The sequence below is a fragment of the Delphinus delphis genome, chromosome 15 (genome assembly GCF_949987515.2).
Source record: "Delphinus delphis chromosome 15, mDelDel1.2, whole genome shotgun sequence".
NCBI classification, from domain to species: domain Eukaryota; kingdom Metazoa; phylum Chordata; class Mammalia; order Artiodactyla; family Delphinidae; genus Delphinus; species Delphinus delphis.
Genome location: NC_082697.1, coordinates 72489415 through 72514372, shown reverse-complemented (window position 1 = coordinate 72514372; position 24958 = coordinate 72489415). Strand labels below are relative to the sequence as shown.

General features: G+C 54.2%; 1 protein-coding gene across 2 annotated transcripts; it reads right to left on the bottom strand.

Moving 5' to 3' along the window:
- Positions 1 to 219: 219 nt before the first annotated feature.
- On the bottom strand, positions 220 to 24957 carry SETD1A (SET domain containing 1A, histone lysine methyltransferase). Of its 2 annotated transcripts, none has more exons than XM_060032087.1 (19): positions 22660 to 24957; positions 21917 to 22081; positions 21606 to 21701; positions 19357 to 19627; positions 17940 to 18061; positions 17478 to 17707; positions 16344 to 17193; positions 15411 to 16190; positions 14712 to 14888; positions 14490 to 14577; positions 13619 to 13776; positions 13375 to 13462; positions 10906 to 11241; positions 3889 to 4923; positions 3290 to 3462; positions 3087 to 3197; positions 2788 to 2907; positions 1102 to 1239; positions 220 to 1019 (listed from the first exon to the last, which is right to left on the bottom strand). In XM_060032087.1, the coding sequence occupies exons 2-19, from the start codon at positions 22064 to 22066 to the stop codon at positions 846 to 848; spliced, it is 5097 nt and encodes a 1698-aa protein (XP_059888070.1). In that variant the 5' UTR covers positions 22067 to 22081; positions 22660 to 24957; the 3' UTR covers positions 220 to 845. The 2 variants fall into 2 exon arrangements, with proteins under 2 accessions (XP_059888070.1, XP_059888071.1); XM_060032088.1 differs by having other exon boundaries at positions 22826 to 24957.
- Position 24958: the final 1 nt, after the last annotated feature.

Below are 24958 nucleotides of genomic sequence, written 5' to 3'. Positions count from 1 at the left end.
CTGGATGGCTCTTGCAGCCTGTCTGCTGGCCCAGAGTGATGGTGGCTGAGTCTGCAGGTCTGGGATCTTGCCCAAAAGCCCCTCTACCCACCCCAAACGTCAGGCCACCTATTTCCCTGTCTTCACCTGCCCCACCCTCTGTCCTCAACCCCCATCCCACCCTGCTGTTCCCCAAAGATACTGACAAAGCCCTTTTGTAACAATAAAGTTTAATCACAATTATAAAAATGTGGCGTTGGGTTCGCGCTATTAACATATGTACAGTCCAGCCCAACAGGAAGGGCCCGCCCCCCACCATCCGGGCCTGGCGAAGCCGGAGCTTCCAGACACCAGGGTGGGAGGGTGACCCACAGGGTCTGGCAGGAACAAAAGACGAGGCAGGGTTCCAGGCACAGAGTCCCCAGGACTGGGGGCGCAGGGCCCCCCTCCAGGGGGAGAACATGGCCACTGCCCCTAGAGACCCCTAAACTGGGGAGGGGTGCACGCAGGGCACAGAGGGGAAGTCCCCATTAACACAGAGCAAGGGGGCTATGCAGCCCCCCCAAGAACAGGATCTGTACAGGCCGGCACCCCAGGTTTCCACAGGAAACAGCTGCTGGCAGCTACAAAACATTTACAGCTTCTTCTCCGCAAAGAAAAAAAATCGGGGTGGGTGGGCAGGGGCAAGAAGGGAAGCGGAAGTTGCCTCAAGGGACTGAGGCTCCCTCGCTAGGCTCGGGGCCCCCCAACCCCACATCTGGAGATGGGGCATGTGGGCCCTGCTGAGCCCACTAAGGCTGGGTGGGCTGGGAGCTCAGGGCACCAAGGGGAATAAATAGGGGTGAGGGCACCAGTCCTGCCCCACCTCAGTTGAGGGAGCCGCGGCAGCTCTCGGTGCCACACAGACAAGGGATCTTGTTGTCCTCCAGCGGGAACTTGTAGTCATAGGTGATCTCCTCATCCACGCCGATGGGCTGCTTGGAGTAGATCACGATCTTCTTCTGGGACTCGATGGTGATCACCTTGGCATAGCAGTTGGGCTACAGGAAGAGGTCAGCGTGAGTCACGCCGCCCCCTCGGCCCCTGCCCCGTCCGCTCCCCCCAGTCCGGCCCCCTGCGCACCGTGCAGCAGTGGTTGATGAACCTCGCCAGGTTGCCACACTTGGTGGCGTCGATGATGGTGTCGTGGTCCACCCGGAACAGGTAGCTGCTGCCAATGCCCTCTTGCACGTAGCGCTTCTCCCGCATGTCGGCCACCATCTAATAGAGGACAGGGTGCGATGGTCAGGGGGCTTCCCCTCAGCTTCCTGCCGGGCTAGGCCTGACCCCACCAGACCCTGTGATGGGGGGTCTGGACAGTCTCCCAGCTGCCACCGTGGGAGCCTCACTGGCCTGTCCTGGATCCACAGCTCTCCCTCTGGTACCTGCTACCCCAAGGTGCTGACTCCTGACTTTGCTTCCAGGACCCCCACCTCCCAATACCTTTGTCTGCCGTTATGACAAAGTCACCCACAGGACCCCAGGGAAGTCTGCACTGGCCATTGGGCAGGAGAAGCGGTCACTGTCTCCTCCTGGAGTGTCTGCCTGGCCCACGGGACAGCCCGTGGGGACTGGGTCGGTTCCTGAGATGACAGTGGCCGTTTCACGGACTGAATCCTACTCATCCCTTCTCCCAGGACCCTCTCTCCAAAACAGGCGCCCACGGCTGCTGCTGTCCACGCCAGGGCCCACATTCTTGGGTAGAGGGAGGACCTCGTTTCCCAGAAAACAGGATGATAAACCCTCTGCACACTCCCCTTGGGTGAACTCACTCTCTTCCAGGGCTTCAACTGCCAGCTAAGTGGCGGGAACTCCTCCCAAACTTCCATCTCCAGCCAAATCCACCTCAGTGGAACTGCTGGGCGACACCCGGTAGATGTCCCCCGGTCACTGCAACTTCACATGTCCTGACAAGAGCTCATCTTGACCACACATCCGCTCCTCCTTGCTCCCTATCTCACTGGCAGCCCTACCTACTCCCAGCTGCTAAAGGCAGCACCGAGAAACCATCTCGCCTTGGCCCTCGCCCTCATTCCCCAGAACCAACTCGTTGCCTGGTCCTGCCAGCTACCTTGGACCCACAGACTCCTGCTACCTTGGACCCACTGCCTAGTCCAAGCCACCCCCGCCTTCGGCTGGGATCTCTGCAACAGCCCCACCCCGCCGTCTCAGCCTCCAGTTCTCTCTGCACGCTGCAGTCAGATGGAACTTACTAACTTCCAAAGTCCTCTCCTGCTTAACACTTCACAGCAACTTTTCTCCTCTCACCATTGGTCCAAACTCATTAACGTGGCTCCCAAACTCTGCGGCATCCGGCCTCCACCGGCCCCCTCCAGCCTCACGTTGCTGCCACTGGCCCTAGTTTTTCCAAGTGGCCATACTGACCTCCTTGCCCTAAGACCATCCTGCATCCAGGCCTTTGCATGTGCCGTCCTACAGTGGAGAGCACCCTCCCCCTCACCCGGGCCTGGGAGTTGCTCAGCATCCTTCAGCCCCTGGTTTAAACATCACTGTGCTCCCACCTCCCCTGCCTCCCTGAACACCGCCTTTCGTATCAACCCAACACCATCCTTATGTTTCTTGCTGGATCATTTACATCTAGTTTACTAGTACCCATTACTAGTTGTTGAAGGAAGGAAGGGAAAAAAAGAAAAGCAGGTTTCACTGGCTAAGTCTCAGAGCCAGGAGGGACCCCGAGGGCCGGGTGGTTCTCATGTTGGCATCCCAGGCTGCCGTCAGGTCAGGCAGGGGCTGGGTGTGGGGCCTCACCTGGCGGATGTTCTGACCCACGTATTCGATGACCATCTCGTCAGCTGCGATGGGTTCCATGGCAAAGAGCCCCCACTCATGGATCCGGCTCCGGCCGAATCGGAGCTTCTTCTTCCGGAACTAGAGGGCGGAAGGCAGACTGCTGCTGGACGTCCCCCTCAACCTAGCTGCTGCTTGCCTCTCCTCAGACCTCCGGGGCAGGAGGGTGTTCTGGCCACTCGCCGCCGGCCCACCCCTAGGGGGCTCCACAACGCTGTCTTCCAGTGGCGCCCCTTCCCTCCTCAGTCCCCACTCCTCACCTTGAGCTGGTTTAACTTCAGCAGGTCACTGTCCATGATGGCAGAGGTGCCGATGGCGCTCAGGAGCCGCCGCTGCTCAGAACGGCGCTCCGAAAGCACACGGTTAGTCCCCTGTGAGGTGCAGGGCAGGGAGGAGGTAAGTGACAGGAGAACTAATGGGAAGAAGATGCCGCCAGTGGGCAGGTACCAGGGCAGAGCCTCACCTGAGTGTCCGCTCCTTCCAGTTGCCGGGCCGAGACGGGGCACACGTCCAGGTACCTGTCCTTCTCCTTCTTGCTGATGGGGTAGTAGCCCTCGCTGCGGGCCGAGCCTGTCTGGTGCTCGCGGGGCCCGTCCTGGGGCCGCCGCTTGCGTTTCGGAGTGCTCAGGTTGGTGAGTGCAGGGTGTTAAGGAAGAGAACGGGGTCCTCACCAGCCAGATCCCTGGGGCTCCGCTCCTCTCTCCCCCGCAGTCCCAGCCCAAGGAAAGGGCGACTGACCTTAGCTGGAGGTCCTGAGCATACTCAGTGTGAGGACAGAGAGATGGAGAGAAATAAGTCTTAGACCCCACCTTTCCTGCCACAAAATCTCTGGGAGGCAGAAAAGAGGCACGAAACAGAGAGCAATGGTGGCTTGGTAGCCGGGGGAGAAATAAATACCCAAGCTGAACATGGCAGAGAACTGGCCAGGGAAGGAGGCCAATGCAGACCCTAGGAACGATCTCAGCAGGACAGTGCCTGGCTGAGCGACCGCAGGGAAGCCCTCCCGCCCCCCCGGGCCTGCCTCCCTGTCCTGAGAAGGCCAGCCTCCGGGGCTCAGGATATTGGTGTGATGGACCCAGTGGGTGTCGTTAAGCCAATCAGCCCCACTAGTCTGCTGCAGCAGCCGCTCGTATGTGAGCCGCAGGTAGCCCATGTCCTCCAAGTCCAGGCCCGAGTTCCAAATGTCATACAGGATGGTCATCTGCTCAAACTCGCTGCGGGGCTCGTAGGTGGGGGGGGGCGGGGGCGGGGGCGGCGGGGGCGGCCGCCGGCGCCGGGTGTGGGAGCGGAGGCTGCGCCGCCGGGTGGCCCCCTCGCCGTCGCTGCTGCTGCTGCTGCTGCTCTCCGATGACTCCGACTCCTCTTCCTCCTCCTCCTCCCCATCCTCTTGCTGCTGCTGCTGCTGCTTTGGCTCCTCTGCCTCAGCCACCACCACCTCAGGGGCCTCCAGGACCTCGTCTGCCGGGGAGCTGAAGAGGGCTGCAGGGGCAGGAACTGGCTCCAGGGGCCGAGGGGCCGGCGTGGAGGGTGGCGGCTTGACAGCCAGGGCGTAGTTGTGCTCCAGGAGGATGTGGCTGAGCAGGGGGCCCGGGCGGTCCACCTCGTCCAATGTCTCTGTGGCCTCTGAGTCGTCGCCAGTGGGCAGGGCGGGCAGCCCGCGTCGGGCTGGGGTCAGAGCCAGGTCGGCCAGCACGGCCAGGTCCACTTCTGTCCCTGGCTCAGCCTCCTCTTCCTCGGTGGAGCGGCATCGGCCTCCAGCCCGGCTCCGGCCTCCTCGGGACACCTCCTCGGGCCAGCTCTTGACCAGAGACGCGTGGTCCAGGGGCAGGTTGCGAATGGTCCGCTCCACGGCCCGGGGGACTTTGCGGGAGGCGGGGCCGGGAGACTTGACCTGCGGTGGGGCAGCGGGGGGAGGCTCTGGGGCCGGCACCTCCTCCACCGCAGAGAAGGAGACGGTTTTCCGGCGTTTCTTAGGTGGGGGCAGGAGGGGGATGGGAGAGGAGGGGCGCTCGTCGGGGCGGGGGGCAGGGGCCGGGGGTCCAGCCGGTGGCTCTGGGGTTGGCTGGGGCGCACTGGGGGGCGGTTCCTCCGTGAAACCTGGGGAGGGAAGCACACGGGGAAAAGGAGAGGGTCAGCTTCTCGGCCGAACGTCATCACAGATTCGCTACCGGCAAGAACCTGGCCAGCCTCCCTGGGGAGTCCACACCCCAGCTGCCCTCACTCCTCAGCTCCCTACAGACACTCCTGCCCTCACAGAACTTCTAGTCCGATGGAGACAATCACATGAAACACATGTGCAGCCGATCTCTGAAGGGCGGGGGTAGGGGCTCAAAGGAAACACACGCTTGGACTCTAGTCTTTTTACCAAGCCTGGCGGTGACAGAACCACATCCAACAACTAGACACAGAGATCAGACAACCTTTTGTCAGCTGCATTTTACAACCAGGATGCAGTTGTCCAGATCTGAATTAAAGCATCCATTATTTTGACTACAAACAATATTCTTTGTTCAGTGAGGTGAAAAAAATACAACGTAAGAAACTGAATCTTTTCATTAAACTATTTTATAAAATTGCACTGTGGACCTGCCCAAGTGAGAAAGGGGTCAGGAAGTCTCCCCTCAAGAAGCTGAGGGTGGGACTTCCCTGGTGACGCAGTGGATAAGAATCCGCCTGCCAATGCAGGGGTCATGGGTTCAATCCCTGGTCCAGCAAGATCTCACATGCTGCGGAGCAACTAAGCCCGTGTGCCACAAAGACTGAGACTGCACTCTAGAGCTCATGAGCCACAACTACTGAGCCTGCGAGCCACAACTACTGAGCCCGCGTGACGCAAGTAGTGAAGCCTGCGCACCTAGAGCCCGTGCTCTGCAATAAGAGAAGCCACCGCAATGAGAAGCCCTCGCACCACAACGAAGAGTAGCCTCTGCTCAGCGCAACTAGAGAAAGCCTGCGAGCAGCAACGAAGACCCAACACAGCCATAGACAAATAAATAAATAAAAAGAAGCTGAGGGTGAAGCTGAGGTCCCAAGGATGAGGAGCAGGCAGTGCTGTCTCTCCCCAGCTAACAGGGACGGGGAGCAAATCCTCCCTCTGTGGACACCCCCAGGCCTGCTGCTGAGTGCTGGGGTCTGAACATTGCTCAAGGCATGCATAGCCCTTTCCCCAGGGCCCAGCCCTGTCCTGCAGACCTGACCCATCCCCATGACCGGTCCACAGCCTTGCCCTCTCATCCTAGGTTTTAGCCAGTCAAGCAGGCATGGCCTTTCAGGCCCCCGGCCCTTTGCCCACATGGTTCCCTTTGTTCGGAATGCCTCTCTCCTTTCGCCCATCCAGAAAGTCCACACGCAGATTTTGGACCCAGCTCAATGACACCACCTTTGTAAAGCCTTCCCCAGTTTCCTCAGACATTGGTAACATCTTCCTCTCAGAACCAGAAGGCTGGTGGTTCTCAACTGCCATCTTCAAATTGGCTGCAGCAGATTAACAGCTAGAATTTTGTGCCAAGCACCAACCCAAGCCTTTCACATACAGTAAGTACTCACTTAATTCTCATAACGATGCTATGAGGTAAGTACTATTATTAATGCCTTCTTACAGATACGGAAGTCAAGACAGAGAGAGGCTGATAACCTGCCCAAAGTCACCCAGCTAGCAAGTGACAGAACAAGACCTGCATCCCAGGGCAGCCTGGGTTGAGTTCGGGGTCTTACCCACTGCCCCTCGCTGCTTTGGACCTCCTAGCCTGGGACTCAGCGGCTACAGGTCTGGCCCTACCACCCACAGAGCTAAGGGCAGCCAGCACCAGGCCTGGCCTGAGTAGGCAGTGATCAACATGTGTCCACTGCCTCAACCGACACACCCTCAGCCTCCTGTCTCCCGAGGGTCTGGACACCCCTGGGCTCTCAGCCAGGAGAAACCCACGCTCTGAAGCTAGTGAGGTCCCAGGTGCTGGTCCCCGGTCCCCCAGGTCCTAGGAGTCCTCTCACATCCTCTCCTCTCCAGCGCTTTGGGGCGGACCTCTCCTCTGATCCATCCTCCCAACCTAGCGCACTGGGCCCTCTGGAAGCCTGGGCCTTGAGAACAAATTCCACCCGCCACCCCCGACTCAGCTTCTTCCCACAGACTTCCCTTTTGCTCCCCGTCCTGAAGGAAAGCTGGCAGGGCCTTTCATCATTTAGGGAGGCAACTTTCAGGTTACCTGCCCAGTCTACACAACTCCCAGAAGCCACTGTTTCTACGGCATGACCTACCCCACTCCCTCCCTGTGCCCCGGCCATCATTAACTGATGGCTAAATGACCCAAGCCAGCCCAACCAGAAACTTCCCTAAGGATAAGGTTCTAAGATAGAAGGGGGTGGGACTTCCTGGTGGTCCAGTGGGTAAGACTCCACACTCCCAATGCAGGGGGCCCGGGTTCGAACCCTGGTCGGGGAACTAGATCCCACACGCATGCTGCAACTAAGAGTCCACATGCTGCAACTAAGAAGCCCTCCTGCCACAACTAAGACCGCATACCACAAGTAAAAGATCCCGCATGCTGCAGTGAAGATCCCAAGTGCCACAACTAAGACCCGGTGCAGCCAAAATAAATAAATAAATAGAAATAAATCTTAAAAAAAAAAAGACAGGAGGGAGTCTGTCTGTGGGGGCAGATATCCTCTGATGGAATGGAGAAGGAAGACCATTTGCAGGAGAGAGGGATGAATCAGAGGGGAAGACAGAAGAGCAAGTCCTAAAGGTGTCCAGGCCCCTGTCCCTGGGATCTACCAGACAAGCCCTCTCCTAGGCTCCTGCCATTGGGCCACACAGGCCTCTATCCAGTTGTGTCCTTGGTAGCTCGGTTTTCCCTACCATTCTCTAAAAGCCAAGGGACCGGCCTTAATTTTCCTCTCCTCTCCCACCTCTGCCATCTACCTAAGGGACTCTGATAGCCCACCTGTTTGCCAGATTCTTACATTCACTCATCCTCAGCTACCCTCCACCAGTCACACACCCGACCTTGTCACCCCCTCCACGTTGGACGGTGACACTCTGACCACAGTTCCCCAGGTCCTTTCAGTTCACCCCACTGTACCTGTTCAATTTCCCATCCTCTATCGCCCCGCCCTCTAGCCCACCACCCTCCCCCTAAATTAACTTCATTCTAGGTCGTGCCCAGACCACAGCGGCCCTTGCTTCGTCCTCTCCTTTCAAGCTACTTTCTGCAGCCTTCCACCACTTCCACCCTGTAGACCCCTAACCCGGAATCCACCCAACCACCTGCCTTCTCTCCTCCTTCACCCCAACCCCCAGCCTCAGCAGGGCTTCTGAGTTGCTGGCAATCCTAGTCAGCTTTCATCCTCACTCCCCACCCTCCTCATACTCCAGGCTTCTACTCCACTCATGCCCCCTCATGCTCAGAAATGTCCTGCCTTCCTACTGAAGAGAGGAAAAGGAGGCCTTCGGCTGAAACCCCACAACTCCCTGCTTCCCCATTTACGGAGAGATCTGCATCTGACCTAGAGGGTCCATCCCCCCCAGGTGCGCTGCTCCAGCAAGGATTCCTCTCTCTCCTGACCCATCCACCAGCTCCCTCGTCCCTTCAGTGTATGAACACACTCCAGTCTCACGTACTTTGAAAAGGTAACCCTCCACCAACCCTGCATTTTCTTGCTGTCTCTCCAATTCCAGTTGGGTAACCTTGAACAACTCACTAAGCCTCAAATTCCTCATCTGTAAAATGGGAGTAGCAGAGATGTTGTGAGGAGTAAATGAGAAAGTGAAATTTGCAACTTTGCAACATGCTAGGGCTGGCACATGGGATCCCGCACATGGGATCTACTCAATTAACGTTAACTAATATCATTAAGTACCACCCCTCAACTGTCTTCTTTCGCAAGAGTAGCTTACCCTTCCAAAAGACTGGTTATCTATCACCTGCCCTCACTCCTTAACACCCCCTAACTTGAGCCATGCTACTGAAATTGATAAGGTCACCAGTGACCTCTTAACTGACAAATCCAACAGATGCTTTCCCTTTTGTGGCCTTCCAATACAGGCCACTCCCTCCTTTTGAAAACCCGAGCTCCCTGGTTTCCTTCCACCTCTCTGATCACTCCTTTCCAGCCTCCTCTGGCTCCACTCCGCCCCCCTATCTCTTGTAAGACAATTAAGGCTCTGGCCCCCTTCTCTCATTCCATACATCCTTCCAAGGTATACACAAGTGTACTCACACCCATACTTTCAAATACCTATCGCATTTCCAGCCTACTGTTTTCTAGAGCTTCAATCTTTTTTTTTTAACTTTTTATATTGCAATATAGTTGATTAACAGTGTTGTGGTAGTTTCAGGTGTAGAGCTTCAGATCTATTGATCCAACAGCCCACTGACTGTTTCTACTTGGAGGTCCCAGAGGGACACGAAACTCAACCCCAATTAAATGCATCAGCCTTCTTCCAAATTCTGGTTCTCGAAGTAGTTTAACCAAGTGGTTCTATGTCCTAAATTTCTCTGAAACCCTCATCCCCACTTCCACTCCCCGCACCTCACTGTAACCACCCTGGCTTTGGTTCAGGCCCTTCGCTTACCTGCATCCTTTCAAACCCTCTCATTAGCTGCCCCACCTCCCTCCTTACCTCTTCCACATCCCTCCCCCTCCTGTGAGAATGATCTTTCTGAAATGCAAATCTGATCACATCCCACTTTTTCTTCCTACCCTGAAAATGAAAGAGTACTGAGATTGCTGTCCCCTCTTCTGCCACCGATTGACTTCGAAGAGACTGAGAGGCGTCTTAGGATTAATCAGAACCTCGACTCCTTCTCTCATGGGTTCTGGGCCAGAAGAGAACGCCTCAGTGCTAGGAGGTCCTCCTGTGCTCACTGCCTATCTCAGACCATGGATTCTCAATAATGTTCGAGAGAGATCTCTGGAAGGCCACATGCATCTTTGAAGGATAACTTGAAAACTGAGTTAATTCCACCATAAGAGCAACCTACTCCAAGTTACCACCATTGCTTGCCTTACTTCCTGCAAGAGCCTCTTAATCTCCCTGCACAAACTCTGGCCCCTCTCCAAGTTTTCTCTGCACTGCATCTTTTCAAAACACAAATACAACCACGTCAGTCCTCTGATGGCATTCCACTGCCCTCAAGATAAAGCCCAAATTCCTAGTGTGGCCTGCTCATTTTGCATGATCCAGCCCTTGCTAATCTCTCCAGTTTAGGCCACCCCAGCTCCCCCTCACTCTCAGCTCTCCAGAAGATGAGCTTTCTTTTTTGTCTCCCAACATGCCACTTACTCTGCCTTGGGGCCTTTGCACATGCTAATCACACCCTCCCGCCTGCTTTGGCTTGATTTCAGCCCAATGGTGCTTCCGTGGAGAAGACTTCCTCACAGACATGCTCAGGTTCTCAGAGTACCCTGTACTTTTCTTTCATGGCTCTTACAGTTTGTAGTCACAGGTTTTCTTAAGTAAAGATTAAACTGTCTCTCCCTATAGACCGTAAGCATCATGACAGTGAAAACAGTGCCTATTGTGCATACCATCACATCCCTTGCACCCACTGTAAGGATTCAATAAATAAGTATCTATTGCCTGAAGGAACAGTTCACTCAGCAAGATACATTACGCGTGTGATATAAAATAACAATTGAATGTACAAATCCACAAAGGAAAGCAAAGACAGAATTAAGTTCTGAGTTTATGTGAATAGTTATTATCTATCCAATTTGACCATTTAATCAGGTATATACTACACATTAAGGAAGAGGCTTAAGAAAAACTGGTAGGAGAAACTTACTAAGTTGGGAATTCTCTCTTTAACTTATTTGGGAAAAGATCATTCTGTTTTACTTTAGTAGCCAAACACCCTGGTCTAACTCTGAGAACTGTTTATGGCAGTGCAGTTTGAGTGTGTTAGGACATAAATGTCTCCAAGGGAGGAGTGACAGGAGATAGTGACTTCCATCCAATTTTGTATGTTTTCCAACAAAGTCACACACTTGCATACAATTAATAAACGTCAACCACACTGTTCCCATGAAGACAGACACACACATACACAAAGACTACAACAACAGTTCCATACCACCTACCTGCAGGTCTTGCTGGAGACTTCTGTTCGGGGAGAGGTGTGACTGGGGAGTCTGCAACTCTTTCTGGCTCAGGCTCCTCCGCAGGTGCTGGCAGGGGCACGGGGACATCTCTGGGGGGTGATGATGCTGAGGGTATGACTGCTGGCTGCTCCTCTTCCTCTTCTTCTTCAGAGGAGGACTCAGATGATGAGGAGGACGATGAGGAAGAAGATGAAGATGAAGAAGATGAGGAGCTGGATGAGCTGCTGCTCTCAGAGTCCGATGTGCTATCATTCTCACCATCTGAGTCAGCATACAGAGAACATTTGGAGGACGAATCGCTTTCGTCGTCCTCGCCTGGAAATCCAGAAGGGGGAATCAGGCGAGGTGAGAAGACCCCTCACTTGGTCAAGCCGTGGGTTCATTCACTGACTCACTACTAGGGATGTGTTAGGCTCTGTGCTAGGTGCTGGGGATTCCTACTCTCAAGGAGTTGGAGAAGCACCCAATCTGTCCACAGTGTGATAAACTTCAGTATGAAGGGCTAGTGGAACAGGCAAAGGGAAGCCCTGGATTCTGCCTGGTTGATCAAGTCAGGGAAGGCATCCCTGTGAAGGAGATGCTGAAGTCAAGAAGGACAAGGAGTCCCCCCAGCAGACGCGGGGGCTGAGTGGGGATGTCAAAGGTAAGAGAAGATGGTGCCCTTGGAGACTGGCAAGCAGCCTGCCCTAACCACCAAAGCTTTTCCCAAAGTGGGTCTTATAGACACTGCCTGGACAACAGACTCTGAAAAAGGATTCCAGGGTAAAATAAGCTTAGAAAACGTTATATGGTCTATGCCTCTGGGAGTGGTAATACATTGGAAGGGCTCTAAGAAATTAAGAATTTCAGAGTCTTGGAGGAACATAATCGAATAGGGGTCTGGAGAATGGCAGGATGAAGCTGAACAGATAAACAGGAGCTAGATCACAAATGGCCTAAAGCATCAGGCTGAGAAGTCACCTGTGGAAGACACGGAGCCAGGAAGAGACTTAATGGGGGAGAGTAAAGGGTCAGGTGTGCATTTTAGGAAAGATTCCATCAGCAGGCTAGAAAATGGACTGAAATGAGAGGGATGGAAACAGAAATGGGGAAAACAGTCAAAACTGCTGCAGAGGCTTCCCAGGTGGTACAGTGGTTGAGAATCCGCCTGCCAATGCAGGGGGCACCGGTTCGAGCCCTGGTCCAGGAAGATCCCACATGCCATGGAGCAACTAAGCCCGTGCGCCACAACTACTAAGCCTGTGTTCTAGAGCCCACAAGCCACAACTACTGGAGCCCACGTGCCACAACTACTGGAGCCCACGTGCCACAACTACTAAAGCCCGCACGCCTAGAGCCCATGCTCTGCAACAAGAGAAGCCACCACATGAGAAGCCCGCTCACCACAACCAGAGAAAGCCCGCACGCAGCAACAAAGACCCAACACAAACAAAAATAAATAAATAAATTAATTAAACAAACAAACAAAAAAAACTGCTGCAGACTCTGAGTGAGAAAGGCAAGAGAGCAGGAACAAGGGAGGTGACAAATTCAAGAAACACTGAAGCGGTAAAACGGACAGGAATTGGTGACCAAGTGGATGTGTAGGGTCTGCACCCCTCACTCTCAGCAGATGACCTCGCCCTCTGCTTTCCTGAGCAAGAGGCTCTCAGATCACCGTTCTCATAATTCTGGCCTCTGCTGAAATGGCACCTCTCGGAGGCATCCCTTCACCATCAGATGTAAAACAGTCCACCTTTCCCCTGTTCCCTGACCCTGTCACTCCCTACCGCGTTACGCTAGTTCATCTTCTTCAAGCAAGTATCTCTACTTGAGGTGCTACTATTTGTCCACTTGTATGTCAAGTCCCCGCCTCCCCCCCTTAACCAATCACAAGCTCCAATAAGGCAGGGACCACATGTGTCTTGGTCGTTGATATTTCCCTAAAACCTAGAACGGTGCCTGGCACACAGGAGGGGCTCGATATCTATTTCCGAGCAAAGGAATAAAAGAGAGACTGAACCATGTACTCAAGCCTCAATAAATCTGGAGGAACAGACAGGTGTTCAACTGAAGAACAGAGCTGTGTCTGGTGCCAGCAGCTGCAGCAAGGGGAAGAAGGAGGCACAGGTCGGTGGCCGGGCCTTAACGGAAGAGCAGTGCCCAAAGGGGGAAAGGTACAGTGGGGCAGCAGGAGAATGCAGCCCCCTTATCTTGAGAAAATAAATGGGCTGTACTGGGTTGTCTTCAGGGGACAGCATGTTTCAGAGGTAAGCAGGAGGGAGTGTTCTGGGTATTGTTTACAGTGGGCCAAAGGTTCCAAAGGATGGGGCTAAAAGGCAGTTGTTTTGGGGGAAGGCAAAGATGGCCAATCAATCCAGCAGGCAGGTTACATGGGCTCGGAAAGGGCTGGACAGGTGGCTGAGTCCCTCCTTCCCCAAAATTTGACTGTACTCTGTGCGTGCTTACCGTCTGATGCCTCTGTCTCCTTCTTTGCAGCATCCATGGCTTCTTCACGCTCTTCATCATCCTCATCTTCCTCCTCGTCCTCCTCATCCTTAAGGAAAGGGACAAAGGGGAATTAACAGAAGAAGGACAACTGGTCCTCCAGGAAGCACAGCTACCAGGGCTCCAGCCCAGAGAGAAGCTGGCTATGGCGGCAGGAACTCAGGACGTAGGCTCCTGGCAGGGACCGGGTGCCTCAGCTCCTCACCTTCTCTGAGGAGGACTCCTGGGATGCCTCCTCCCCCTCGCTGTCCAGAGCAAAGGACTTGCGGTGCTTGCCCTGGGTCTTGCTTCGCTCTTCATCTCGTTTTGGGGGCTTGGTCCCCGGACGTCCTGGCTCTCCAACCTCCTTCTCTCGCTCAGCGTCTAGGCCCAAATGAGTAGTGCAGTTTACCATCAGCAAGAGTTGCCCTATCCTGTGAAAGGAGCTCTGCACACACCATCACTGACCTTTCTCACAGTCCCACAACACAGACCTCATTTTACAGACAAGAAGTTGAAGCTCAGCAGAGAAACATAAAAACTGCACATTTTACTTCACATTTTATACAGTTTTAAACACATTGCACCCATTTTATCTTTCATCTTGTTCTGCGATGGGTGGAAGAGGGAGGTGATTTTGTTATGTCTGGTCCAAGAAAATAGTACTAAGGCCAACGGGTCTCCAGGGAAGCAGATCACACTCAATAAGGAAGTTTTCCGCCACAGAAGCTGTCAACCTATAGCTCAGACTTAGACAAACTGGTAGGAAGGGTGTAAGAGTGCTTAAGCATTAGGTAGTAACCTTGGGTAGAAAACCTGTTTTAACCTCATGATTATTCCTCTCTTATGGGGAAAAAGTGAAACACAGAAAACTTACGTCAGCATACCAGAAATAAAAACCACAGCTAAAATCCAGGGATAACCCTACCTGAAGCTTCTCACATCTCAAAGAACTGCTTTACTCTAACCTGTTCCAAATCTTCACTTGGCTCCTTGCCCTCAAGACACCTTCACCCCTTCATCCCTGCCTCCTCCTTTCCTATCAGAATCGAAGCAGCCTTTTTCCTCCTTTCTGCTTCACCTGACCTCCCACTCACCATCTTCATCTTCCTCGGCTGGAGTAGAAGGCCGGGGCCTCTTTTCCTCACTGGCCTCTGAAATTTCCGAAGGCTCTTTTCGCTTTACCTGGGAGATGAAAAGAGATGGTGCCCTTTAAAACCCAAACACTCACGGTTCCCAAGCACCCTTACTCCAAGGAAAGGAAGCCCCCCTTAACCCCCTCTCCCCACGCAACTAGGCAAGATCACAATCCTGGGTACCTTGAAAGAAGGCAGCCGCAGGGCTCCTCGCAGTCCTGACCCAAAGGCGAAGGCTTCGATGCCGGTGGTACCCCCACTCTTGGCCCAGTCTACCAGGGACAGCAGGCCTGGCTCTTTGAGCTTTGTCTTCTCTTTATCCTCCTCCTTGGCTTGCTGTTTAGCTGCATTCTGGAATGGCTGCAGGCAGTAGGCGGACCAAGCTCTAGAACCCAGGCGCTCCCTCCTGCCTCAGAACTACTCCCAGGCCCCGGGAATACAGAAATGCATCTACTCACTTCTCCATCTGACACACATCTATGCCACACCTCCCTCGCACCAGCCCCTGTACAGGCATTTTCTCGAAAGTCCGCTCATTCAGTCCATCAATCTTATGAAGCTGCTACTATTATTCCCACGCTACAAATGGAGACCCTGCAGATTGATGCCCAGAGAGATTTAAGAGCTTCGTCCACCACAAGGAAGCAGTGGATCCAAGAGAAAGCTCTTCTGACTCTCAGACTCCTGCTTCTTCTACTGTTCTGTGTGCCCCCCAACTCCCCTGGGCCCAGCTGTGCATGCCACCGAGTGCCCACAGTCTCTCTCTCCACTTGCCCCAATCACCTCTCTTCCCTATTCTGAGCTGTGTAGCCTGAAGAAGCCGGAGGTCTATTCCCTCCAGTGGAGCCCCAGGTCTCCCCAGTCCCAGGCACTGGCCCTCACCTTGGCCTTCTCTTCCTTGCTCTCCCACCACTGGTCAAAGGCTCCAAAGGCCACATTCTCCACCATCTTGCGGTTGAGGTCTCGCTGCATGATGCTCTTCATCTCTTGGACTAGGGTGGCCAGCACACGGCCCACGGTGCCTGCCGATGGCAGGGCCTTGCCCTCTGCCAGCTCTGCGTCCTCCCTGGGAGGCAGCCGGGCCTCTTCTCCTGAGACTGAGGAGGAGGGCAGGGGCTCGGCTGCCATGGGCAAAGGCAGCTGGTAGGCCTCCCGGGAGTATGCCCCTCGGCCTTCTTGCCCTTGTGTGTACAGAGCATATGGTAGGCCATAGGCTGCCTCTTGTGGGGGCGGGAATGGGAGGAAGGCCTCCCCAAAAGCCCCACCAGGGGGACCAGCTGAGGCAGTGGTCAATCCTTTGCCCTGCCGCAGTTGGTGGAGCCGAGTTAACATCTGGGTCTGCATCTGGAAGGACATGGGCATCCCTCCCCACTGAGCCCCAAGTCGATCCATGAGCTCTAAGGAGTTCACAAAGTCATAGATGTGGGGGGGTGGCGGAGGAGGCGGGGGGTACTCGGGGGGCGGTGGCCCATCAGGTCGGGGTGGGAGGAGATAGGCAGGCTGGTGGGGAGGGTAAGCAAGCGGAAGAGAAGCCATGTACGGAGGGGGAGGAGGAGGGGGAGGAGGGGGAGGTTGCTGGGGGGGTGTTGGGGCCGGAGGGGGTGAGCCGCCCCTGTCATCGTCGGAGATTTCCATGTCCTCTCCAGAAGAGCATGGAGAAGCCTGTAGGGGTGCAGAGGACGGTCACAGAAAGCTACTGCCTGTTCCTTGGGCTTTTCCTCAAATCTCTGTTCTCTTGCCTAGTTCCCTTCCTTCTCCCAACTCTGCCTCCTGGATCCCAGGGACTTCCCCTGGCTGACCCCAACCCAACCTCACCTGGTTCTGTCCGTTGGCTTTGGGTGACTCCCGGGTAGCTCCTGGTTCCCCACTCCCTGTAGGTGCCACATCCTCAAAATTCGCCGGGGCTGGAGGGGGCGTGCAGGGCCCGTGACCTGACCCAGAAGGAACCTCGCTCCCTGTGTCCCTAGCCCCAGGGCCCGTGGTGCTGTTCTCTTCCTCTTCCTCGGTGTCAGAAGCCAGGAAAGAAAACTTGGAACGCTGCTCCTTCAACAACATCTCAATGCGGGAATCCAGGCTGCTGTGCTGAGCGAAGGGCACACTCTCATTGGTGGTCTCTGGGGCCGGAGAGCCGGAACGGGCAGGTGAGGCTGGGCGGGGGGAGGTCCGAGCTTCTTCCCTCTCAGGGCTGGGCCCCCCACCACCCCCGCCTCCACCAGGTTCTGGAGGCTCTGGGGGTGGAGCTTCTGAGGCAGGGGGCCGGTAGTCCTGGTCAGCAGGCCGGTTGGGCTCAGGGGGCAGGTAGGAGGTGTAGGAAGGTGGGAAGCGCTCAGCTGTGTTTTCAGCAAAAGGTGCCCCAGGGGGCTCCTCCCGAGTTGCCCGGCGGGGTGGGTAGGAAGCATGGCGTTGGTAGCGATTCCAGCTTTCATAATATGCTGGGTAGTTTGAGTCAGAACCACGAAAATGAGAGGATGAGGAAGAAGAAGATGATGAAGAGGACGAGGCCAACGAGGAGGAAGAGGAGGAGGATGCGGCGGTGGCCGCAGTGGTGGCGGAGACGGCTGCAGAGGTGGTCGTGGGGGCTGAAGACGCAGAGAAATGGCGGCGGGAGAAGGAATCTTGGTAGCTGTTCTCTGACCGCCGGGGCTTGAAAGAGGCTGAAGTGGTGCTGGAGAAAGCGTGCAGAGGGGTTAGCTGGGTTCAGCTCCGCATGCGCCAACCCCGCTGCCCCGCTGTCAGTACCCAAAACCCCTCTACGCTGCCCCCAAAGGAAGATCTACACGCTACTAAGTTCCTAGCTAGAGAGTAAATTCCCTGAGGACAGGGATTTGTTGGCTGGATCCAGAGAAACTAAGACAAATTACTCCCAACCCCCTCTTAGAGACTCTAGGTTTCTTCTTCCCAGTGGCAGCTCCCAGAATCTGGGGGTCCCAGAGGGTGTTTCCGCTGTACCTGCTGGAGTAGGCAGAATCCTGAGAATAGGGGGTGCTGCCCCGAGACGTGTAGGGGGTTCCTTGGGAGGACTGTGGGGTGAACTGGCCGAAGGAAGATGGGGTGTCTTGTCGGCTGCTGGAGAAGCTCGTGTCCTGGGAGCAGGGGGTGCCATTGCCAGGAGTGCCCACCACAGCAGTGCCTGCTGGGAAGGCAGCTGTGTCGGAGGAGGAGCGGCGGCGGGATTCAGTCTGGAGGGAGAGAGTGGAGCAGGGAGAAAGGAAAAGAGATCAAGCACCATTTGACCATATGCCCTTCACCAAACCAAGAACCCCAATTCCCTGCTTTTTGAAAAAAGCTAGGCCTCTTTTCCTTGGCTCTTCCTGTACTTAACAGTGAAGTCCAGAACCTCCCAAAGGCTGCTTCTGGCATCTAAGCACCGGGCCCATGTGGCTAGGGCTAAAGCAACCACAAGCTTCTCACCGTCTCAGTGGCTGCACCAGAGCCTTGGAACTTCTCACTGAGGGCCTTGCCCCCAGTAGGCACCGTCTGAGGGGTGTAGGAGCCATTGACTATCAGTTCATAGTACTTCATTCGTTGTTGTCCTGGAGGGAGGAAAATGGGAACCAACAGAGTCAGATGGAGGAAACAACTCCTTTCTGATTTCACGTCCCCACACTTCTTTCTCGGGCCTCAAGCTTCCTAAGATTTCTTGGAGTCTTGGGTTTGGGGCTTTCAGTTCTTCTACCTCATCTCTACCTAATAACTACTACAGACAACGTATTGGGTGACATTTCACAGTTTACAAAAATACTTCTAACGTGCGTTACTATGTTGGATGATCACCAGGAGAGAGAGGCATCCGAACCCCTATTTTAATTTATAGGCTTAAAGAAAACTAACCTGCACAAAGTGGTAAAACTAGAATTCAAACCCAGTCGTCTGATGCTACATCCCACCATCCTCTTCATCTTATAAACTGAAGGTGCAAAATGGCAGCCTGAAGGCAGCCCACCGTTGTGTTTTATTTGCCCCACACAATCACTGAAACTATTGGCAAGGGCAAGGGAGGAATGCAACGTTTAAAACCCAGGAGATTTCACACAAGAACCTAGATTTCTGGCTTTAAGAAAAACTATCTATGTTAGTCCTCATTCCCACTTACAAACTGGCTAATGCCAACTAACAGCTGCCTCCTTCCGATGCCACTAGACAGTATGCCACAGTCCCCACCCCTCCCTACTGCTCCTTAGCACAGAAGCCAAGGCTGCTTCACTCACCTATACAGGTCCCTAATTCTCAATCCAAAATTTCAATACCTCGTGTTTTTAGAATTTGGCGTCAAAACCTGGTATCAGGCTATTTACTATAGTTCTTATTCATCCTACCTAGTGTGACTCTTCATAAGTTTTCTTGTAAATACAGTCATACACTAGACTAAAGGGTGCTGCCCCAACCCTGCCAAAGACAATACACAAAAAACCGTATCTGGGGACTTCTTTGGTGGTCCAGTGGTTAAGACTCCACGCTCCCAGTGCAGGGGGCCCGGGTTCGATCCGTGGTCAGGGAACTAGATCCCGCATGCTGCAACTAAGAGCCCGCCATGCCGCAACTAAAGATCCCGCATGCTGCAAGGAAGATCCCACGTGCTGTAACTAAGACCCGGCAGCAGCCAAAATAAATAAGTAAATAAGTAAATAAATGTTAAAAGAACAAAACAGAACAAAACCCGTATCTGTACCATAAACTCTCTGTAAAATTCTGATATCAGAAACACACCTGGCCCAAAGGTTTCAGATGAGAAATCATGAACCTGATCACCTGCCTGGCCCCAATAGGCATTTGCGTGTACCATCTCTGCCAGAGCCCAACCGTGGGCAGCAGGCGATGGAGAACTCACCTTTGATGTCGAGCTGGGCATGGATGATGTTGCCCATGACGGAGGTAAGGTGGAGGTTTTTGACTGTTTCCTTGGCTCCCCGAGTGCTGGTGAAGAGCACACGGGCTAGGCCCAGGTGCTTGCGAGTACGGGGGTGAAGAAGGATCTCTACCTCTTCCACCTCACCATACTTTCGGCACATGTCCTTCAGGAAGGTCTCCCGCACGTTGTCATTCAGTCTTGCAAAAGTCACTTCTTTCAGTGGGATCTGTCCGATGTAGAATTCATCCAGCTGTGGAAAGGACAGTAGTTACGTCCAGGGTCTCAATACTGACCACTGCTCCTTTGCCCTTTGGGAAATTTTAGCGAGATCCATGAGGCCAAGAGAGATAAAACTGGGAAACTACGAGGCAAGGGAATGCGGAAGGGGGTCCCAACAAGGGATACATCAGTCTTGACCCCTCTCTTCCCTGAATTCTTCTCACCACAGGATGACAAGAACCAGGAAAAGAAACGCACAAACTGAAAACTAAACCTCCATGGAAAGAACTAGTTATATGGAAATAATTCACCAGTTCAGCTCTTACTAAGTCATTACCAAGGACTGGTCACTAGGAATACAAAAATGTGAAAAAAAGAGATTCCTATTCAGAAGAGTAGACAAGACAGACACACACAATCGCAACATGACAAAACAAGTGTCAGCAAAGGTGGAGACAGGGTGTTTGGGAGCCCAGAGAAGGAAACCTTTGTTCAGATTGGAGGCAGGAAAGAATTCATAAAGATGGTGTCATTCAAACTGGGCTTTTCAGATAAACCAGAGTTCACCAAAACGACAGGACCTATAGGGCAGAAAACTATAAAATAACATGGCATTGCCTAGAAACCGCAAAGTGCATGGCAGGACAGAACACAGGCATGCAGGAGATGAGGCTTGGTCAGATGAATGATCATACACACCAATGCACAAAAAACGTGGACTTGGCAGCAAAAGTAAAATAAAAGAACAGGTCTTCCCTGGTGGCGCAGTGGTTGAGAGTCCGCCTGCCGATGCAGGGGACACGGGTTCGTGCCCCGGTCTGGGAAGACCCCACATGCCGCACAGCGGCTGGGCCCGTGAGCCGTGGCCGCTGAGCCTGCGCGTCTGGAGCCTGTGCTCCACAACGGGAGAGGCCACAACAGTGAGAGGCCCGCATACCGCAAAATACATAAATAAATAAATAAAAATAAAAGAACAGTAAAACCAGAGACAAATGACAGCAATAAAATGGAGAGGAGAACGGAGGCGAGGAAGCCAGGGGAAATAAATACAAGTCTGTATTAAAGGAGTGGCAACAGAGATAGAAAAATTAAGGTAAAAAGAGACGTGTTTAGAAAAAAGAGTCAGCACAACTTGGTGACACATTAAGGACAGAAGAATCATAGGACGACTCCCAGGTTTCTAGCTTGCGCAGCTGAGTAGATAGTGTTGCCATTCATCAATAAAAGGAAAATATAAAGAAGAGTAGGACTAAAGGGGTGAAGATAATTGTTTTACATCTCTTGAGCTTGAGGTTTCTATGGGGCCTCCAGATGGAGCTGTCCCTCCAGCAAGCGTATAAGTCTGGGGTTCAAGAGACTGATCTTGGCTCAGATCAGAGGTTTGGAAGTCATCAACATTTCAGTAATAGTCAAAGTTGTGGGTGGAAAAGAGATTGTCCAGGACAAGTGTACAAAGTGAAAAAAGAAGGATGAGAGAATCCCACAAGTGACTTATTTAAAAAAGAAGAAGAAAGAATTAGCGAAGGAGAATAAGAACCACCAGTTTCCTAGGACCAGTGCTCCAAGTCCTGATGAGTCTCCTGCCTGGACAGGGACGTGGGAATCCTCTGAGGAAACGAGACGGAGGAGGGGCGAGGAACAGAGGACTCCAGGGGTGGAGTCCCTGGTGTTGTCACTCCGCTTAACTGAGAAACTGGGGCGACACACAGGGCACTGTTTTGCTATGTGCTGTCTAGAAGTACACAGTGATAGGTGCAGCAGCTAGACCTGTCTTCATCCTTCAAAAAGTTAACACCCCTGCTTGAGACACCTCACCTATATCTTTCTAGAAAATAAACACACTTCCTGTCCAGAACAACTCAATCTCACAGTCTCAGAGATTATTAGATCTGGCTGTGATCCTTTCATTGGAAAACCCCCTTTTATTACACTACACTAAGACTGGACTACCAGAATGGATCCTCCACACCTCCAAGGGCCACCACACCAGGGGACTAGCAGACACGTACCTTAAACTTAGGGACTGGGAGGGAAAAGTCTCTGTTTTTGGACCTGACGTGGCAACGGGGGTCTTGGAGGTCTTCCACTGGTATATACTTTGAGTCCTAGGAAGAAAAGCAGAAACAGAAAGACAACTCAAGGTGAAATCAGTGTTGAGCTCTAGAGCCCATTTGGAGACCCATATGCAAAAGAGCTGGGTGTTGGCTGCCCGCTTTAAAGAAGGCAAGCTATGGGTATGGGAGTTCTAGGTGCTGAACAGAGGTAACAGAGAATGGGGCTTGAGTTCCCTAGATGGTAAGGAAAAGCCTGGGGCACTCACGTTGACACTGAAGTGGATTCCATCGTATCGGTACACCTTTTGAGAAGGCCTGCGCAGGGCAGGGTCCAAGGCAGGATCGACGATGAGCTTGTAGTTCCTCCACTGGAAGCTCGGGGCCTTCTGCCCATCTCCCCCACCTTCCTGATCCATCTTTGCTCATTTACACTGTCAGGAAAGAGGAATACGCAAGGGGGCTCAGGACTTAGGCCTGCCTCCCTTGCTGCCCCTCACAGACTAGCCCCGACTCCAGGTATCCCCATCACCCCAGTTTCCACACCTCACCATGACCCGAGGCTCCCCTAGATTTTCTCCCAAGTACCTTCTTTCACCACAACACCCCATTCTCTCTCCACCTCCCAACTCTCTCCTCAAGGCCCCAGGCCCATCTCGCGCCCCCTTACCTTCCCGCTCTCCCTAGCGCGCGCCCCACTTGGCCTCGGCACAAGACCCCTCCCCCGCCCCCTGGCAGGCCCCGCCCCCTCCCGCCTCCTCACCGGCCAGCGGCCCAGGCCAAGCCCGGCTCCGGCTCCCACACACCGGCTCGCGTCCCCGCGCCCCGATCCTCTGGCCAAGAGGTGGCACCTTTTCGGGGCGTTGGAAACACCGCGAGACCGAGCTCGAGACCCGGCTTCGGCCCCGAATCTGGGCGGGGGGTGGGGGGAACGCGCGCCGCTGCTCTCTCCTCCCGCCCCGGCGCGTTCTGCCCCCCCACCTCCGCGCACGCGCGGCGCGGCCCCACTCACCCGCTCGTGGCGAGCGGCTCCCCCTCCCCCCACCCCGCGCGGCACCTCAGCGGCGCGAGGCGGTGGCGGCGGCGGCGACAGCGCGAGACCCGGCCCCGCAGCGGTGGCGGTGGCGGCGCCCCCCCACCACCACCTCCCCGGCGCGCGCACCAAACACCACCGCCACCTGCGCGAGGCCCAGCGGGCACAGCTTCTGTATTCGCACTTTCGCCACGGGCGCCGCCGGGAGACCCACGGGGCCGAAGATAGCGGCTTCGCCTCGGCCGGCGCGCTGTAAGGCTCAAGAGTTGCGGCCCAGGGAGCCTGGAGATTGGCCGCATCCCCCGGAGAGTGGGCTTCACCACGGCTATCCAGCTGCTCTGGCCTGGGGTCCTTGACGAATCGGCGGCGACGAAAGCAGCGACTAATCCCTGAGGATAAGGGGGCGGGGCGGAGGGGAGGAGGCCAGCCAGAGCTGGGGAGATTTGAGTGGCGAGTTGAACAGGCGCAGATTCGTCAGGCGGGCGGGGCGAATCAGTAGACAGGATGCGCGCTCCTTTGCTCCTCTAACCCGCCGCTTCCTCACGCGGCCAAAGGTCTGAGAGGCTGCAGATTTGCCACAAGTCCTGGCCTCAGCTGTTGCCTCCCTTTAACCGCCTTGGTGGAGTCAAGAAAATAATGCCGGGTTAGCCAAGCCCTGTTGGCAGAGTGGGCCACTTTTCCTGGATCTTCCTTACTAACACAACTCAGAGGACTGCTCAGTTCTGACCTGGGAGAAATGGCTACAGAGTCCGATGAGGATTTTCAGCCGAGTATAGAGAGGCCCGAATAATTCTGAGGAGGAGCCGGCCTAGCGAATCTGCGAATTCCTTCGTGGGCGGGGCCAAGGCGCCGCGCGCAGAGGGCGTGGTCAGCGTGTGGAGCCGGGCGTCGCGGGGGCGCTTCCTGTAGGACCCTCCGAAACCGGGGTGGGCTGGGAGCGGCGCCCGGGAGGTGGAAAAATACTACCAACAACGGTGACTCAGGCTGTTTGGCGCCGCACGTAATGCAGGGAGCGTTTAACTCCCGTTATCCTCCTTGGGCCTCTAGCTGTTTAAGATGCCCATTTGACAGATGGGGATACTGAGGCCTTCAGAAGGTGCCGCATTTTGCCCGTACTGGCCCGCCATTAGTGATTACATCTTAGTCTGTCTCAAAGTTATGTAATAAGGCCGGTGGGCCCTAAAGGACCTTGAACCGGTCCTGTAAGAAACGATAAACTAGGTCGCACTTGAACTTGGGTGGGTTGGTCGATTCCCCGGGCGTCATGGTCCCAGTGCCCGCTGTTTTCAGCTGTGCAACCCCCTGCCCCCCGCCCCCCGCCCCCCTTCGCTTACGCAGTCCCGCCGCTCGAGGGCAGCACCAGCCCGGGCGTAAACTTCGGACCCTGGGGCTGAGGTCGCCCTGATTCTGGGCACCGTTTTTCTTAGGCTTGTTTGCAGGCATCTAGGTCTCAGGGTAATGGCACTCCCAGGCACTGCCTGTGCTGAGGATGCCCTAGGTTCCAGACTTCTCTCAGTACTGTCAGCCCCCTCGATGTATATGACCTTGGGCGAGTCATTAACCACCTCTTAAAGCGTCAGATTCTTTCTCTGAAAATGGATGTTAAATACTGTCATGCGGAACTACTGTAGGCATTGAAACAATGTAGGAAAGGCCCTTGAGACCTCGTTCATGCAAATTCACAATTTTAAGGAACAGAGAAAGATTTGTCCAAAGTCTCACATCAAAAGAATCAATCCTTCTGGGAGAGGATTAGGACCCTTTACAAATTTGAGGAAAATGAGGCTGAAAAAATAAATTTATAATGGAAACATGGGTGATGAGATCAGATTCCTTTCTCTGGTCCCAGTTGAAAGATGTTGGTTCCTTTTCTCAAATAAAACCATTCCCCATGTGATGGTAAAAGTAGTCTAAGTTTTCACTGACTAGCTGGGTGGCTTTGGGCAAGATCCTCAGCCTTCTTAGGCTGAAGTTCCCTTATCTCTGAAAACGCTAATGATAAAGTCTTGCCTCTTGAGGTGATTTTTAAATAAGTTAAGTAGGCTAAATAAGATTACCTATGAGAAGCCCCTAGTATGTAGTAGTCACTCAAGAAAGAAACTTACACTAAAAGAAACTTATACTAAATCCTCAATGGATGAGGTAGAGACCCTGGGCTCAGTAACAAGAGTGCAAAAGCCTTTAGCCTTAGAATAACTCAGTCTCCACATTCAGAAGCTACTGGCCCCTGTCAGCACCACAAGGGGGTCATACCTGGAACCTCCTCTCCTCCACCCCT